The 15,350-nt window shown below is 37.4% G+C and overlaps 1 protein-coding gene across 1 annotated transcript in view; it reads left to right on the top strand.

Moving 5' to 3' along the window:
* LOC308417669 (phospholipid-transporting ATPase ABCA3-like) overlaps window positions 1-15,350 on the top strand; it is a gene marked incomplete at both ends in the record, with an annotated part of 41,134 nt that overhangs the window by 25,346 nt on the left and 438 nt on the right. Inside the window, 3 exons of the mRNA XM_080913008.1 lie at window positions 5,054-5,313; window positions 7,337-7,453; window positions 8,116-8,233. Coding sequence (XP_080769134.1) covers window positions 5,054-5,313; window positions 7,337-7,453; window positions 8,116-8,233 — 495 coding nt within the window. The remainder of the gene's footprint in view (window positions 1-5,053; window positions 5,314-7,336; window positions 7,454-8,115; window positions 8,234-15,350) is intronic.

Raw genomic sequence — 15,350 nt, 5'->3', positions numbered from 1 at the left:
ACTACCTGGTCTTCTGGCAAGTGTGGCCTTTGACACACATTCTTTTTTTTTTTCATTAATTTATTCACCTTACATCTAAATCATAGCCTCCCTCCTTCTTTTTCTCTCAGTCCCACCCTCCCATTCCCAGTCCTCCCCCTTTCCTCCCTTTCTTTATCCTCACAGGAGAGGCACCCTCCCCCAAGGTACTAACTTGCCTGGACACATTAAGTTGTGTCAGGACTAAGCACATCCTCTCTCACTGGGGCATCCCAGCTAAGAGAAAGGGATCCAAAAGTAGGCAATACAGTCCAAGTCACAGATATCTCCTGCTCCAGTTGTTAGGGGACCTAAAAGAAGACCAAGCTGTACATCTGGTACATATGTGTAGATGGTCTAGGTAAAGTACGTGCATGTTCTTTGGTTGGTGTTTTAGTCTCTGGGCACCCCTATGGGCCCAGGTTACTTGGCTCTGTAGGTTTTCTTATGGTTGTCTATGATAGTTTGTATATGCTTGGCTCAAGGAGTGGCATTGTTAGGAGGAGTAGTAGTAGTTGTGTCACTGTGGGTTTGGGTTTTAATACCATTGTCCTAGCTGTCTGGAAGGCAATCTTCTGCTAGCTGCCTTGAGAGCATAAGGTAGGACTCTCAGCTCCTCTAGCCCCACATCTGCCTACATTCTACCATGCTCCTTTCTGCCTTGATCATAATAGACTGAACCTCTGAACCTGTAAACCAGCCCCAATTAAATGTTATTCTTATAAGAGTTGCCTTGGTCATGGTGTCTGTTCACAGCAGTAAAACCCTAAGACAGAAGTGGCGTATTGCTGTGATAGGCCTGACCATGCTTGGACTAATGTGGATTTGGGGACTTTGGATTTGGAAAGCTATGGAATGCTTTAAATGGGGCTTAATGGGTTATCCTGGTAGGAATATGGAAGACTGAGAGTGATTTGAATTGTGTAGACCTAGCCCAAGAGGTTTTAGTGGGGAATTTCAGTATGTGACCTAGAGACAGTTTTTGTGGTGTTTTCATGAAGAATGTCACTACTTTTTGCCCTTGAAGAGTCTGCCTGAGGCTAAGGTGAAGAAATTCAGATTAATTTCATTGACAAAGCGAGTCCAAAAAATCTTAGCAGAGACTTTGTTCTCTGGTCAAGTCTCGTGAAGAACATTTTGAAAAAGTATAGCAACCTGAGAAGGTAAAAATGCAAATATGTAATTTAAGTATTAAAGGAGTATTGGGAAGTAGAATGGAGCTGAAGCCTATGTTCTAGGAGATAACAAATTAAGGAAGTTGGACTTTGAGGCAAGTTCCTACCCAGGTAAATTTAGATCCAGGAGATAAAGACAAACAAATCTCTAAATTCAAGGCTAGGCTTGAACAGAACAAGTTCTAAGTGAAAAAAAGCTTAAATCCAAGTGTGGTGGTACATACCTTTAATCCCAAAAGACAGGCATGCAGTTGTACTTAATAATATGTATGAGTCAACAAGGTGGTGAAAAGCAGCTGAGGCTTGGCACTGTGAGAGGCCATGGAAGGCCATTGGTGAAGATACAGTCTCGGTGGAAGTTGATAGCTCAGGACTGCAAAGGATTTGAGGTTTTGTACTATGAAGGGAGCCTGTGAAAGGCTATTTGTGAAGCCTTGTAATGGAAGACCCCAGTGTATTGGAGATGCCAGTACCATAGGATGATCACCAAGAACAACAGCAGTAGTAGACTGGATCAACCTGAGCTTAGAGTGCTACAGAGGGCTAAAGAAGTGATGTCAGCCCCTTGGAGGAGCCCAGAAGATCATGTGTGGATCCCAGACATTGAAACAAGAAGCTGTAGCGTTGAAGCTGCCTTGGAGATTGCAAGATGTTTGAGATGCCAGAAGAATCTTGAATAGCCTAGAAGCACTTAAAGAAATTCTCAGCATCTTTAGTCATCAGGGAAATACAAATCAAAACAACCCGAGATTCCACCTCACACCAGTCAGAATGGCTAAGATCCAAAATACAGGTGACAGCAGATGCTGGAGAAAAAGAAACACTCTTCCATTGTTGGTGGGACTGCAAGCTGGTAAAAACCACTTTGGAAAGCAGTTTGATGGTTCTTCAAAAAAACTGGGAATAGTTCTACCTGAAGACCTAGCTAGCTATCCTACTCCTGGGTATATATCCAAAAGATGCTCTGACATCTAGCAAGGACACATGTTCTACTATGTTCATAGCAACTTTATTTATAATAGCCAGAAGCTAAAAACATTTATTTTGTGGCAGATACCAAACCCTGACACTGTTGCTGTTGCCAAAGGGCACTTGCTGACAGGAACCTGGTATGGCTGTTTCTTGAGAGGTTCAGCCAGCAACTGACCAATGCATATGTAAATGCTTGGGGCCATCTATCAGACTGAGCTCAGGGACCCCTGTGGGGGAGCTGGCAGAAAGCCTGGAAGTCAGAGGGAAATTACAACCCTATAGGGAGAACAACATTGATGGCCAAACTACCCAGTACTCCCAGAGACTAGACTACTAACCAAGGAGTGTACATGGCTACAGATACATAAGTAGCAGAGAATGGCCTTGTCTGACATCAGTGGGAGAAGAGGCCCTTGGTCCTGTGGAAGTTTGGTTCCCTAGAGTAGGGGGATGCTGGAGTGGTGGGGTAAAAAAGGGTGGGTGGGGGAGCACCCTCATAGAGGCAAAGGGGAGGGAGGAGAAGACAGATGTGGAATGGGGCTTTGTGGAGGGTTATCAGGAAAGTGGGATATCATTTGAGATGTAAACAAATTAAATGATTAAGAAAAAAAGGAAAAGTTGCCTTGGTTATGATGCCACTTTACAACAATGAAACCCTAGGATACCCTTTTACCAAAATAGTCAAGGATAGACACATACACTCACCAACTCCACAAAACTACAGCTAATTACTTTTTCTGATGTAAATAGGTGCAGATATTCCTAGCAAAATACTATCAAACCAGCTGGAAAAAAATGGCTCAGTGGGTAAGGCAGTTTGCTATGAAAGTATGAGGGCCTGATTTCACATCCCCAGCACCCATGTTTAAAAAAAGAGGTGCTTCCTGCCTGTGTATACATATATCTTCAACAGAGACTAGGCCATTGGGCCTAGTGGAAATGGCAGTGCTCAGATACATTGAGAGACTGTCTCAAACTCAGAGGTGGAAAACAGTAGAAGTAGATCTCCAGCATGTCTCCTGCCCTCTGCATACATGCACATAGGCACACACAGCCACACAGTTGTACATGCACATATCACATACCTACTAAAAATACTAGCAAATTCAATCCAACATCTTATCAAAGATTGTTTACCACAATCAAGCTTGATTAATCCAACGATGCAAGAATGATTCACATGTATAACCATTTTCAATGTAAATTACCATATAAACAAAAAGAAAGGTAAAAAAATCATAATTTCAAAAGATGAACATAAGGCATTTTAATGATAAAGACCTGAACAAATTATTTACACACTGATCATACTTAAACATCATAAAGGATATATTCCAGTTTTGCTTGTTCAATCCCAGATAGGCAAGACAAATAAAGATATAAAAATACTAAGAGCTGAAGTCAAAGCTATCCCACATTGTAGATGATATGGTTTTGTTGAGAAACAATCAAAACTCCACCAACACTATGAACTGATATTTTTTGCCGATTCAAATTAAACATAAATTACCATTTTATACATCAGTAATGAAATTTGCTGAGAAACAGTTAGTCAAGAAAGTCCATTTACAGTCATTATAAAAATATGCCTAAGAATAAGTTTAACTAAGACATGAAAGACCTCTATAATAAAAATTATAAAATACTTAAAAAATAGAAAAATTGGGGTGCCCCCCAAGTTCATTAATTGGAAAAATCAATGCATTTTAAATGTCTACGATATCGAGTTTATGGATTCACTGCAGTTCTTATTTATATTTATGTGGTTGCATTGTTGCATGTTTCCTGTTGTATCTAGAAGTCTCTACATCACACCAGGCAGGTATCTTAGTCCTCTGGCTTTTTACCATCTTTCCATCCCTTTCCCATTGTGTTCTTAGGAGCACTCTCAGTGTTTCAGTCAGTTGTGGATCTTTATATTCATCTTCATCTGCTGTAAAGTAAGCTTCTTTGATGAGGAATGAGAGCTATACTTCTTGTGGTTATAAGGATATTTATAATACGATGAGAAATTATATTGGTTTAGGAATATGGCAATAGGTTCTCCTCTAGGGTTGATAATCTCTCCAGTCATGGATAGTTTTTTGCAGTGTCTAATTTCTTATTCTTGCATATGTATATCTATAGTGTCACTCCATGTATACATCCATATTTACACATCTGTGGGCACATGTGTTCTTGAGGAGGACTAAGGTTGAATTTGGGTCTCATTCTTGAATTTTCTCCTCCTTATGTATTGGAATAGGTTCTCTTGATGAACTTGTAGCTTACCATTTAACTAAACTACCTACCTGAGACACCCAGGCCCACCTCCTGCATGCTAGGACTATAGGAAAGCTGCCATGCCTGCCGGGCTTTATCTTCCGTCATAGGCACCTGAACTCTAGTCTTTATACTTATTAATAAATACTTTTTCATATCACTGTGGCTCCCAGTTTCTGATTTTATCTATGTTGTACTTTATTGAACATAAGTCTTTTGGTCCTTTGGTTTTTTTTTTTTTTGTTGTTGTTGTTGTTGTTGTTTTTTTTTTTTTTTTTTTTTTTTTTTTTTTTTTTTTTTTTTTACCATTTTGTTGCTTCTGGTTCTGGGATTTCATTTCTTTATAATTTGAAGCCATGACCTTCTTAATATTTAATTATATTGTCATTGTTGTTTCAAGTAGAAATTTTGTAAGTAGAAAATTTAGCAAGCCTGCCAGTTTTATTAATATTTTAATTTGGGAAAGATAAAAATTATATTTAGCCAAAGAAATGTCTTTTATGTCAAGTCTATGGTAGGTTCTGTATGTTGCAAGCTAAGGATTCCTCGTATTTCTTTCTTTATATGTCTGAGTTGTTCCTTAGTCTGTTTCATTTGACCATGAGTTTTTTTTTATATATATACAGGGTATATCAAAGAAGGATTCCTTGCAGTGCAGCATGCCTTGGACAAGAGCATCATGCTGTATCATGAAAGAAGTGCTGGAAAAAAGCTATTCGATAACATTGATATTCTGATACAGAGGTTTCCATACCCAAGTCATCCTCAGGATAAACTACTCTGGATCTCCAGTCCTTTCATCCCGTTAATGTTCATACTCATGTTCTCTTCCATTGTACTTTCCATCATGCGATCCATTGTGCTTGAAAAGGAAAAACGATTAAAGGTAGTATCACTTTCTGCTTAAAAAATATGTGTGTATGTATGTATGCATGTACATACATACACACACACACACAGCCTATGGATATCTTTTGGAAAGTAGGTTACCTTCATGTATGTATTCAGCATTGATGGATATTGGTTACATTACAGCAGAGCAGCAAGAGACCTAAGTATAGAAGTGTGGGTCCTAATGATACTCACCAGCTTCCCAAGCTAGAAAGGCTTCAAAGACAAACCTAAACAGGAAAGCAACATAAAAGAAAACTAATTTTCTAGGGGGAAAACATAACTAATAATTAGATGAACTTGAAGTCTTTCATACCTAGAGCAGCAATGAATTTCAAATACAACACAGTTCAGGGATAAATTAACGTAAGTCCCAACACCTAGTGCTCCCTTAACATCAGAATCCATTTACTTTCACTATGTTCAAGTTCTCAACAACAAAAAAATTACTAAACAAATGAAGAATCAACAGACAGGAAAACAATTCAAAGAAGCCAATGATCACCAGTTCTAGACTTAGTTAAGAAACAGACGTTGGGCAAGGGAAATTTCATAAAGTCCCACATCTCGATGAAGAGTCTCATTCAATCAAATGACTGCTGAGACAGAAAGAAGCAGGGTTTTACCCAGGGAGAAGTCTCTTGATAGGTTATCCCTTCCCATGTGCTCTGCCCTAAATACCTATATAACTAAGCAACAACTAAATGTACTCAAAATGTGTGTGTGTGTGTGTGTATGTGTTCAAATGGCAAGAATAAAGAAGTAGTCATGAATTTCAGAGGAAATGAAATTGAACAGAGGAGGAGGTAGAGAAGGAAGAAGAGAAAAATTATGTAAACAATATTCATATATGAAATGCTCAAAAAAAATCAAAGATACATAGATGCTGGAAATATCACACAGGTAGTTTATTGTGGTTATTATTCTAAGCTCTGTAAATATTGAATTACCCCAAATTCTTGGGGGGTTGTGGGTATTTTTCACATTTTTATTTAGTGTATATACCACCCACATGTGCCATGGCATATATAGGTGTCTGCAAACAGCTTGTAAGAGCCTCTGCATGTAGGTATTGGGGGTCAAATTCAGGTAGTCATGCTTATCAGGCACGGCAGGCAGGCATTGCTTACTGAGTCATCTCCAGCCCCAGAACACTTTAGAGCAATCTTAATTTCTCAGATTCACTGGAATCATGGAGTTCACATATAGATATACTTAAAATGTGCTTTTGTTGCACTGTGGTAAAGATATGGAAGTGGTCAAAGCATACTTTATACTTGCATGAAAACAGTTTTATGTATTCTCATAAATGAAATTTTCAAAATAATCTATCTCAACAGTATTTAGGAATGCTTTTAGCAAGTGTATCAGTAGAAAAGTAAAATGAGAACAGAACTAAAAAATGAGCACAAGGCTGAATTACACAAACTGAAATACAGAGGGAAATATACAGTTCCAGAAGAAAGCATCCAAAAAGTATAGGGCAATATCAAATGGTATAACACATACATTTGGATTCTGTAAATCAAGAAAACAAAGCAAAAGGAATTAAAACACTTGGGAACATTTCCAAAATTAATAATATATATTAAAATACAGATGCAAGAAACTTAGAGAATGCAAAGATAAATATTGCATGAACATATGTGTGCACACACACTCACTTATGTATATTTACAAAAAATAAATGAGTAAAGGGCATAAATAACACTAGAATATATGTAAGACTCATGAAATACATTTTAAAATAATAATTTTAAATGTTTTTTTTATTTTGTAAATCTTAGATGTAGTGTTGAAAAAGATCTCCAAACTCAGAAAAACATATTTTAAGAGAAGTGTGGACCTTGCTTACTGCATAATTTTGATAGACTTTTGAGCCTTGATTTTTCTCATTCTTAATGTAGAGTTAACAACCATTTTTATAGACTTTGTAGTAAAAATTCAAAAGTGGTGTGTGAAAGCACCATGAATTGCCAGACATATATAATGCTTGGTTTGTGCTGACTGTCCTACAGGAGTACCAGCTCATAATGGGGCTTCGAAACTGGATCATCTGGATTGGCTATTTCTTCACCTTCTTCCCTTTATATGTCATCATTATCCTTTTGATATGCTTATTACTCTTTGTCCAGGCAAGTATCCAGTTTCATGAGGTCTAGTAGATAAATAAGGAATTACATATATAATCTTAAATTTTGTTAGCTACTGAAGTTTTTTTAATACATAAGGAGAAACAGACAAAATTCTTTTAGTGATATGTTTAACTCAAGTCTTTAAAAATATTCTTTTACCATATAACAATTTTTTAAATAATGTTTTTATTGTTTTTAAAATTTAGTGTGTTTTGTGTTACTGTACATCCCAATTCTGACATTAAGATTTTTATGAAAACACTTACTATTTTTGACACTACTGTTTTTATTTAAATTTAAGTAGTTGTCTTAATTATAAAATTAAATTCCATAGTCACCCAAGCTGTACTTCAGGTGTTCTATAAATACATATGACAAGTATCTACTCCAGCAGGTAGATGAGTTTCAATGAGCTCAGTCTGCTACATAGGCCACTGAAAGGAGAGAGAGCATGCTGGGAACTTACTGTCCTCAGCTTTACAGTAGAATCCATTGGTTTGAGTTTGGGTTTTAACCTTTCTAGAAAACTGAGATGCTGCTGAGTCTCACCAGCTGAGTGTGGTGATGTGTTTCAGTAGGAACCATGCCTTTGTCTCTTACCTTGTGTTTATGTGACACTAGTTACAGTGTACCTATCTGATGTCATGATTGTTCCATTGTAGATTGTACAGGAGCCAATCTTGCGCTACAGTGACTGTAGCTTCATCTTTGTCTTTCTTACATGTTATGCCATTGCATCCATATGCTTTGCCTTTATGGTCAGCACGTTCTTCAGTAAAAGTAAGTCTGCATTCGCCGCTCTCTCTAACCAGTTAGAAGCCCTCCCTTACATTCTGACATTCAAGGAGGGTTGTACATGACACAACTTGACAAGAGCTTTAGAGAGCATCAAAAGTGAATATGCCACAGTGTACACATAAAAAAAGATAGAAGATGGTGACATTAGGACCTCTAGAAGTTGATCTGTATTGCTTCTGAAAGTAAGTGCTTACCATATGGCAAGACTCTAGTAACTTGTTCTTTGTGAAAATTAACATAGGAATAATAGATGTCATCAAATCATACCAAAATGGTCCAATTAGACATTTATAAAATTATACTTAACTCTCAAAAAGGTAAAAGAAGCTAAAGTATTAAAACCAGAGGAATCAAAATGGCATTTTTAGCGGCACATTTTTAAGCTCACCATGTCAGTAGTTACCTTAGATGTTAATCATCTAAATACCAAAGTGATAAGATATTGCCTTGGTGGAATGTCACTGTGCCCAACATGTTTTGGGTATGACTTTTTCAAATCCCATCATACCAAAAATTGAAAAAATCAAAACAAGACTGAAAACTTGTGTTTTCTGGACACCAACCCTGAAATGAAGAAGACACAATTACTGAAAGGGATTAAGCAGCCATTTTCAATGTGTCATCAAACAGTAGGTGCTCTCTGGAAACAACTATAGGAAAGAAATTTCAGCAAAGAACTAAAAGTTGTTGGAAAGAACCAAATATAAATTATGAACCTGAAAATACAAAAACAAGGGCAATGGATCCACTATGAACATACAGGAGACAGGAGAAAAGAAATTGAGGTGGGCAATAGAGTTTACAAAATAAAAAATAATGGCAAAATAGAAAGAGGAAAAGAATGAATTGTCTGTATAAGACCAAAGACAGGCTGTAAAACAAGTAACATTGAGCTATCAGGAGAACAGTTTAACTTTGGAATTTTTATAGGAAGGAAACAGGAATTTTTCAAGATAAGTCATAGGTAATGACTTCCTGAAGAGGACGCTAATCACTCAGGAAATAACAAGAATCGACACAGGTTTTTGTGAAACCAAGACTACCTACACAGCTACAGCCATAGCCAAAAGCAAAAGTACAGAGTTGGGGGGCTGGTCAGATGTTCCTCTCACAGAAAGGCAATGTCAGAATTATGAACTCAGAAACAAACAAGCAAAATTACCAAAGAACTGTATTTCTTTTTACTAGCTTCTGGCCTAGTAAATTCTTTACTCCTTTTCTGAGCTTTCCAATGTGCTCAACTGCTGTTTATGTTTTTAATTGGCTTTCTTTCTCACATACTGCATGCTAACTATGGCTTCCCCTCCCTCTACTCCTCCTATTTACTTCCCACTTTCCCTCCCATCTGGATTCACACCTTTTCTGTCTCATTAGAAAGCAAACAGTCTTCTAAGAGATAAAATATGATGAGATAAAACCTAAACTACTACATTGGAATAAGACAAAACAAAGAGAAGGAAAAGAGCCCAGGAGAAGAAATGGAGACCCAATCGTTACCACTCAGGAAACCCATTAAAAAAAAAAAAAACTAAACAGGATTCCATAAGATATAGGCAATGGATCCAGGACGAGAAGAGACCCAGTGACACAGGCCTGGTGAGAAGGGGTCCCGAGTAGCCAGGGGGCAGAGAGATCTCTGCCGAGCACACACAAAAGTGCACTCCTGCCCTGCCTCATCCAGGGACCAGGACAACAGCATTGGGACCTCTGTTCCCAGCCAGAAGCTTTGGGGTACAGAACAGGGCTCAGACCATCTGCAACCAGGACCAGTGAAGATCAAGGGACACAGGCCAGGTACAAGGGAAAGGCAAGAACCAATCACTGACAAGAAGATGGCAAGAGAAAAGTGAAAGAACGAACCCCAGTGAAACCAAGACAACCTGGCAACAACAGAACCCAGCTCTCCCATCACAGCAAATAGGAGAATGCCAAACATTCCAGAAAAAGAAGACTCAGACCCAAGAATCCTACCTCAAGATGATGATAGAGATCCTTAAACAAGAACAGGCAGAAAAGCATAAAGAATTAGAAGCTTTTAAAGAATAAACAAGAAAAACACTCAAAGAACTCAAAAAACTAGAAGAAAATAGAACAAAAGAGATGAAGGAATGAAAGAAGGAATTTAAAATGGAAATGGACACAATAAAGAAAACACTAAAAGAGACAACCCTAGAGGTAGAAATCTTAAAAAAGAAATCAGGAGTCATAGATGCAAGCATTTCCAACAGACTACAAAAGATGGAAGAGAGAATCTCAGGGGCCAAAGACAACATTGAAAACATAGACAAAACAGTCAGAGAAGATGCAAACCAAAGAGCTCCTAACCCAAAATATCCAGATCAAGGAAACAATGAGAAGACCAAACCTAAGGATAATAGGAATAGAAGAGGGAGAAGAGTATCAACTAAGAGGCACAGTAAATTATCTTCAACAAAATTGTAAAAGAAAACTTTTCTACCATTAAGAATGAGATGACAAGGAGCATAAAAGAAGCCTACAGAACTCTAAATGGGTTGGACCAGAAAAGAAATTCCTCCCAACACATAATAGTCAAAACACCAAGTGCCCAAAGCAAAGAAAGAATGCTAAAAGCAGTAAGGGAAAAAGGTCATGTAACATATAAAGGCAGACCAATCAGAATCACACCCGATTTCTCAACAGAGACTATGAAAGCTAGAAGAGCCTGGACAGACATCATGCAGAAACTAAAAGAGCACAAATGCCAGCCCAAGATGCTATACCCAGCAAAACTATCAATCACCATAGATGGAAAGATTAAGATATTCCAAGACAAAACTAAATTTACACAATTTCTGACCACAAACCCAGAACTACAACGAATTATAAGTGGAAAACCCAATATAATGAGGAGAACTACATACTAGTAAAAACAAAAAAACTCCTAAGCATGAAAACCAAAAGAAGAAAGAGACACAGACACAACTCAACCAACAAAAGCAATAATAGCAGGAAACAACAACCACTATTTCTTGATATCTATTAACATAAACAGACTCAACTCCCAAATAAAAAGATATAGGCTATCAGACTGAATACATAAACAAAACCCAGCATTTTGCTGGATACAGGAAACTCATCTCAGAGAAAAAGACAGATACTATCTCAGAGTATAAGGTTGGGAAAAAACTTCCCAGCAAATGGCCCCAAGAAGCAAGCTGGAGTGGCTATTCGAATATCAAACAGAGTAAACTTCCAACCAAAAGTTATCAAAAATGATTTTAAAAAAGGACACTTTTTACTCATTACGGGGGAAATCTGTCAAGAGGAACTCTCAATCCTTAACATGTATGCTCCAAATACAAAAGCACCCATATTCATAAAAGAAACCCTACTAAAGCTCAAAAAATGCATTACACCCCACACAATAATAGTGGGAAACTTTAATACCCCACTCTCACCAATGGACAGATCATGGAAACAGAAACTGAATAAGGACACTAAAACTAGCAGAGACTATGAACCAACTGGAATTAATAGATATCTACAGAACATATCATCCTAAAGTAAAAGAATAAACCTTCTTCTCAGCATCCCATGGCACTTTCTCAAAAATTGACCACATAATTGGACACAGAACAAGCCTCAATCGATATAAGAAGATTGAAATACTCCCATGCATCCTCTCAGATCACCATGGTCTAAGGCTGGTCTTTAACAACAATAAAGACAACTAAAAGCCCAAATTCACATGGAAACTAAACAATGCTCTGTTAAACGATAGCAGAGTCAAAGAAGAAATAAAGAAAGAAATCAAGGATTTTCTAGAATTGAATGAAAATGAAAACAGGCCATACCCAAACCTATAAGATGCAATGAAAGCAGTACTGAGAAGAAAACTCATAGCTCTAAGTGCTTCCAAAAAGAAACTGGAGAGAGTATACACTAGCAACCTGACAGCACAATTGAAAGCTCTAGAACAAAAGGAAGCAGATACACCAAAGAATAGTAGATGGCAAGAAATAATCAAACTTAGGGCAGAAATCGACCAAATAGAAACAAAAAGAACCATCAAAAGAATCAACAAAACCAAGAGCTGGTTCTTTGAGAAAATTAACAAGATTGATAAACCCTTAGCCAGACTAACTAGAGGGCAAAGAGAGAGTATGCAAATTAACAAAATCAGAAAGGAAAGTGGAGAAATAATGACTGAAACTGAAGAAATTCAAGAAATCATCAGATCCTACTACAAAAGCCTATACACTTCAAAGCTGGAAAATCTGGAGGTAATGGATTAATTCCTAGACTAATACAAGATACTAAACTTAAACCAGGACCAGGTAAACTATCTAAATAATCTTATAACACCTAAAGAAAAGCAGTCATCAAAAGCCTCCCAACCAAAAAAAGCCCAGATCCAGATGAATTCAGTGCAGAATTTTATCAGACATTTATTGACAACATAATATCAATACTCTCCAAACTATTACAAGATAGAATCAGATGGGATACTACCTAACTTATTTTTTGAGGCTACAATAACCCTCATTCCTAAACCACACAAAGACCCTACAAAGAAAGAGAACTTCAGACCAATCTCACTTATGAATATTGATGCAAGTATACTCAACAAAATCCTTGCCAACAAATCCAAGAACACATCAAAATGATCATTTACCATGATCAAGTAAGCTTCATCCCTGGTATGCAGAGATAGTTTAATGTATGGAAATCCATCAATGTAATTCACCATATAAACAAAGTCAAAGAAAAAAACCACATGGTCATCTCACTAGATGCTGAGAAAGCATTTGACAAAATACAACAGACCTTCATGTTAAAATTCTTGTAAAGAACAGGAATCCAAGGCCCATACTTAAACATAATAAAAGCAATATACAGCAAACCAACAGCCAACATCAAACTTAATGGTGGGAAACTTGAAGCAATCCCACTAAAGTATGGAACTCGACAAGGCTGCCCAATGTCCCCCTACCTATTCAATATAGTATTGGAAGTCCTGGCCAGAGCAATTAGACAGCAAAAGCAGATCAACGGGATACAAATTGGAAAGGAAGTAGTAAAAACATCACTATTTGCAGATGACATGATAGTGTACTTAAGCGACCCCACAAATTCCACCAGAGAACTCTTACAGCTGATAAACAAGTTCACCAAAGTGGCTGGATATAAAATTAACTCAAACAAGTCAGTAGCCTTCCTATATTCAAAGTACAAACATGTGGAGAAAGAAATTAGGGAAAAGATACCCTTCACAATAGTCAAAAAATCTATGAAATAACTTGGTGTGACTCTAACTAAGCAAGTGAAAGACCTGTATGACAAGAACTTCAAACCTCTAAAAAGGGAAATTGAGAAAGATCTCAGAAAATGGAAAGATCTCCCATGCTCATAGTTTGGAAGGATCAACATTTTAGTAATGGCCATCTTACCAAAAGCAATCTACAGATTCAATGCAATCCCCATCAAAATTCCAACCCAGTTCTTCACTGAGTTGGAAAGAGCAATGTGCAATTTTATTTGGAAGAACAAAAGACCTAGAATAGCGAAATCCATATTCAACAACAAGAAAACATCTGTGGGAATCACTATCCCTGACCTCAAGCTATATTACAAGGCAATTGTGCTGAAAACTGCATGGTACTGGTACAGAAATAGGCAAGTGGATTAATGGAATATAATAGAAGATCCAGAAATGAGCCCTCATGTATATGGTCACCTGATTTTTTACAAAGGAGCTGTAACATTCAGTGGAAAAAGGACAGCCTATTCAACAAATGGTGCTGGTCCAACTGGCACTCAGCATGCAGAAGAATGAAAATAGACCCTTTCTTATCTCCTTGTACAAAGTTCAAGTGTGTAAGTGGATCAATGATCTCCACATTAAACCAGGTACACTGAAACTATTAAATGAGAAATTAGGGAAAACCTTAGAACACATAGGTACATGAGAAAATTTCCTGAATAGAACACCAATGTCTCATGCTCTAAGGTCAAAGATTGACAAATGGGACTTAATGAGATTGTAAAGTTTCTGTAAGGCTAAGGACACTGTCAAGAAAACAAAACGGCAGCCAACCAAGTGGGAAAAGTTCTTTACCAACCCCACGTCACATAGAGGCCTAATATCCAAGGTATACAAAGAACTCAAAAAGCTAGACACCAGAGAATCAAACAACCCTATGGCTTACAGAGCTAAACAAAAAGTTCTCAATTGAGGAATATCGAATGGCTGAGAAACATCTAAGGAAGTGATTAACATCCTTAGCCATCAGGGAAAAGCAAATCAAAACAACCCTGAGATTCCACCTCACACCAGTCAGATTAGCCAAGATCCAAAACTCAGATGACAGCAGATGCTGGCAAGGTTGTGGAGAAAGAGGAACACTTCTCCACTGTTGATAGGGTTGTAAAGGGATACAACCACTCTGGAAATCAGTCTGGCCATTCCTCAGAGAATTGGACATAGTACTACATGAAGATCCAGCTATTCCACTTCTGGGCATATACCCCAGAGACACTTTAATATACAACAAAGACACATGCACCACAATGTTCATAGCAGCTCTATTTATAATAGCCAGAAGCTGGAAAGAACCCAGATGTCCTCCAATAGATGAATGGATTAAAAAATTGGGTATATTTTCACAGTGGAGTACTTCTCAGCTACCAGAAACAATGCCTTAACAAAATTCTTAAGAAAATGGATGCATCTAGAGAATATCATCCTGAGTGAGATAACCCAGTCACAAAAGAACAGACATAATATGCAGTCACTGATAGTGGGATACTAACCCCAGAAAGCTCTGAACACCCCAGAAACAACTCACAGACTGTGTGAAGTTTAAGAAAAGAAAAGAAAAAGCCATTATGCTCAATCCTTACATACCAAGAAAACTTTGACTAATTCCGGGTTACATCCTGTTTTTCATGTACTTTTTGCTCATTGTAGCTAGTAAGACCTTAATGCACGTTATCAAACCTTTGTGGAAAAAAAGCTAGGCACTGACAAAAATGCATTAGTATACTTTTATGCAAAAATGCTTAAAATTTTTTCTTTTATCTTTGTTTTTTAAAATAACATTCAAATAAATAAATAAATAAATAAACATGTTAACTC

Source organism: Micromys minutus (genome assembly GCF_963924665.1).
Source record: "Micromys minutus genome assembly, chromosome: 2".
Classification (NCBI taxonomy): Eukaryota; Metazoa; Chordata; class Mammalia; order Rodentia; family Muridae; genus Micromys; species Micromys minutus.
Note: the sequence above shows the minus strand (reverse complement) of the source record. Positions and strands in the feature narration are given on the sequence as shown.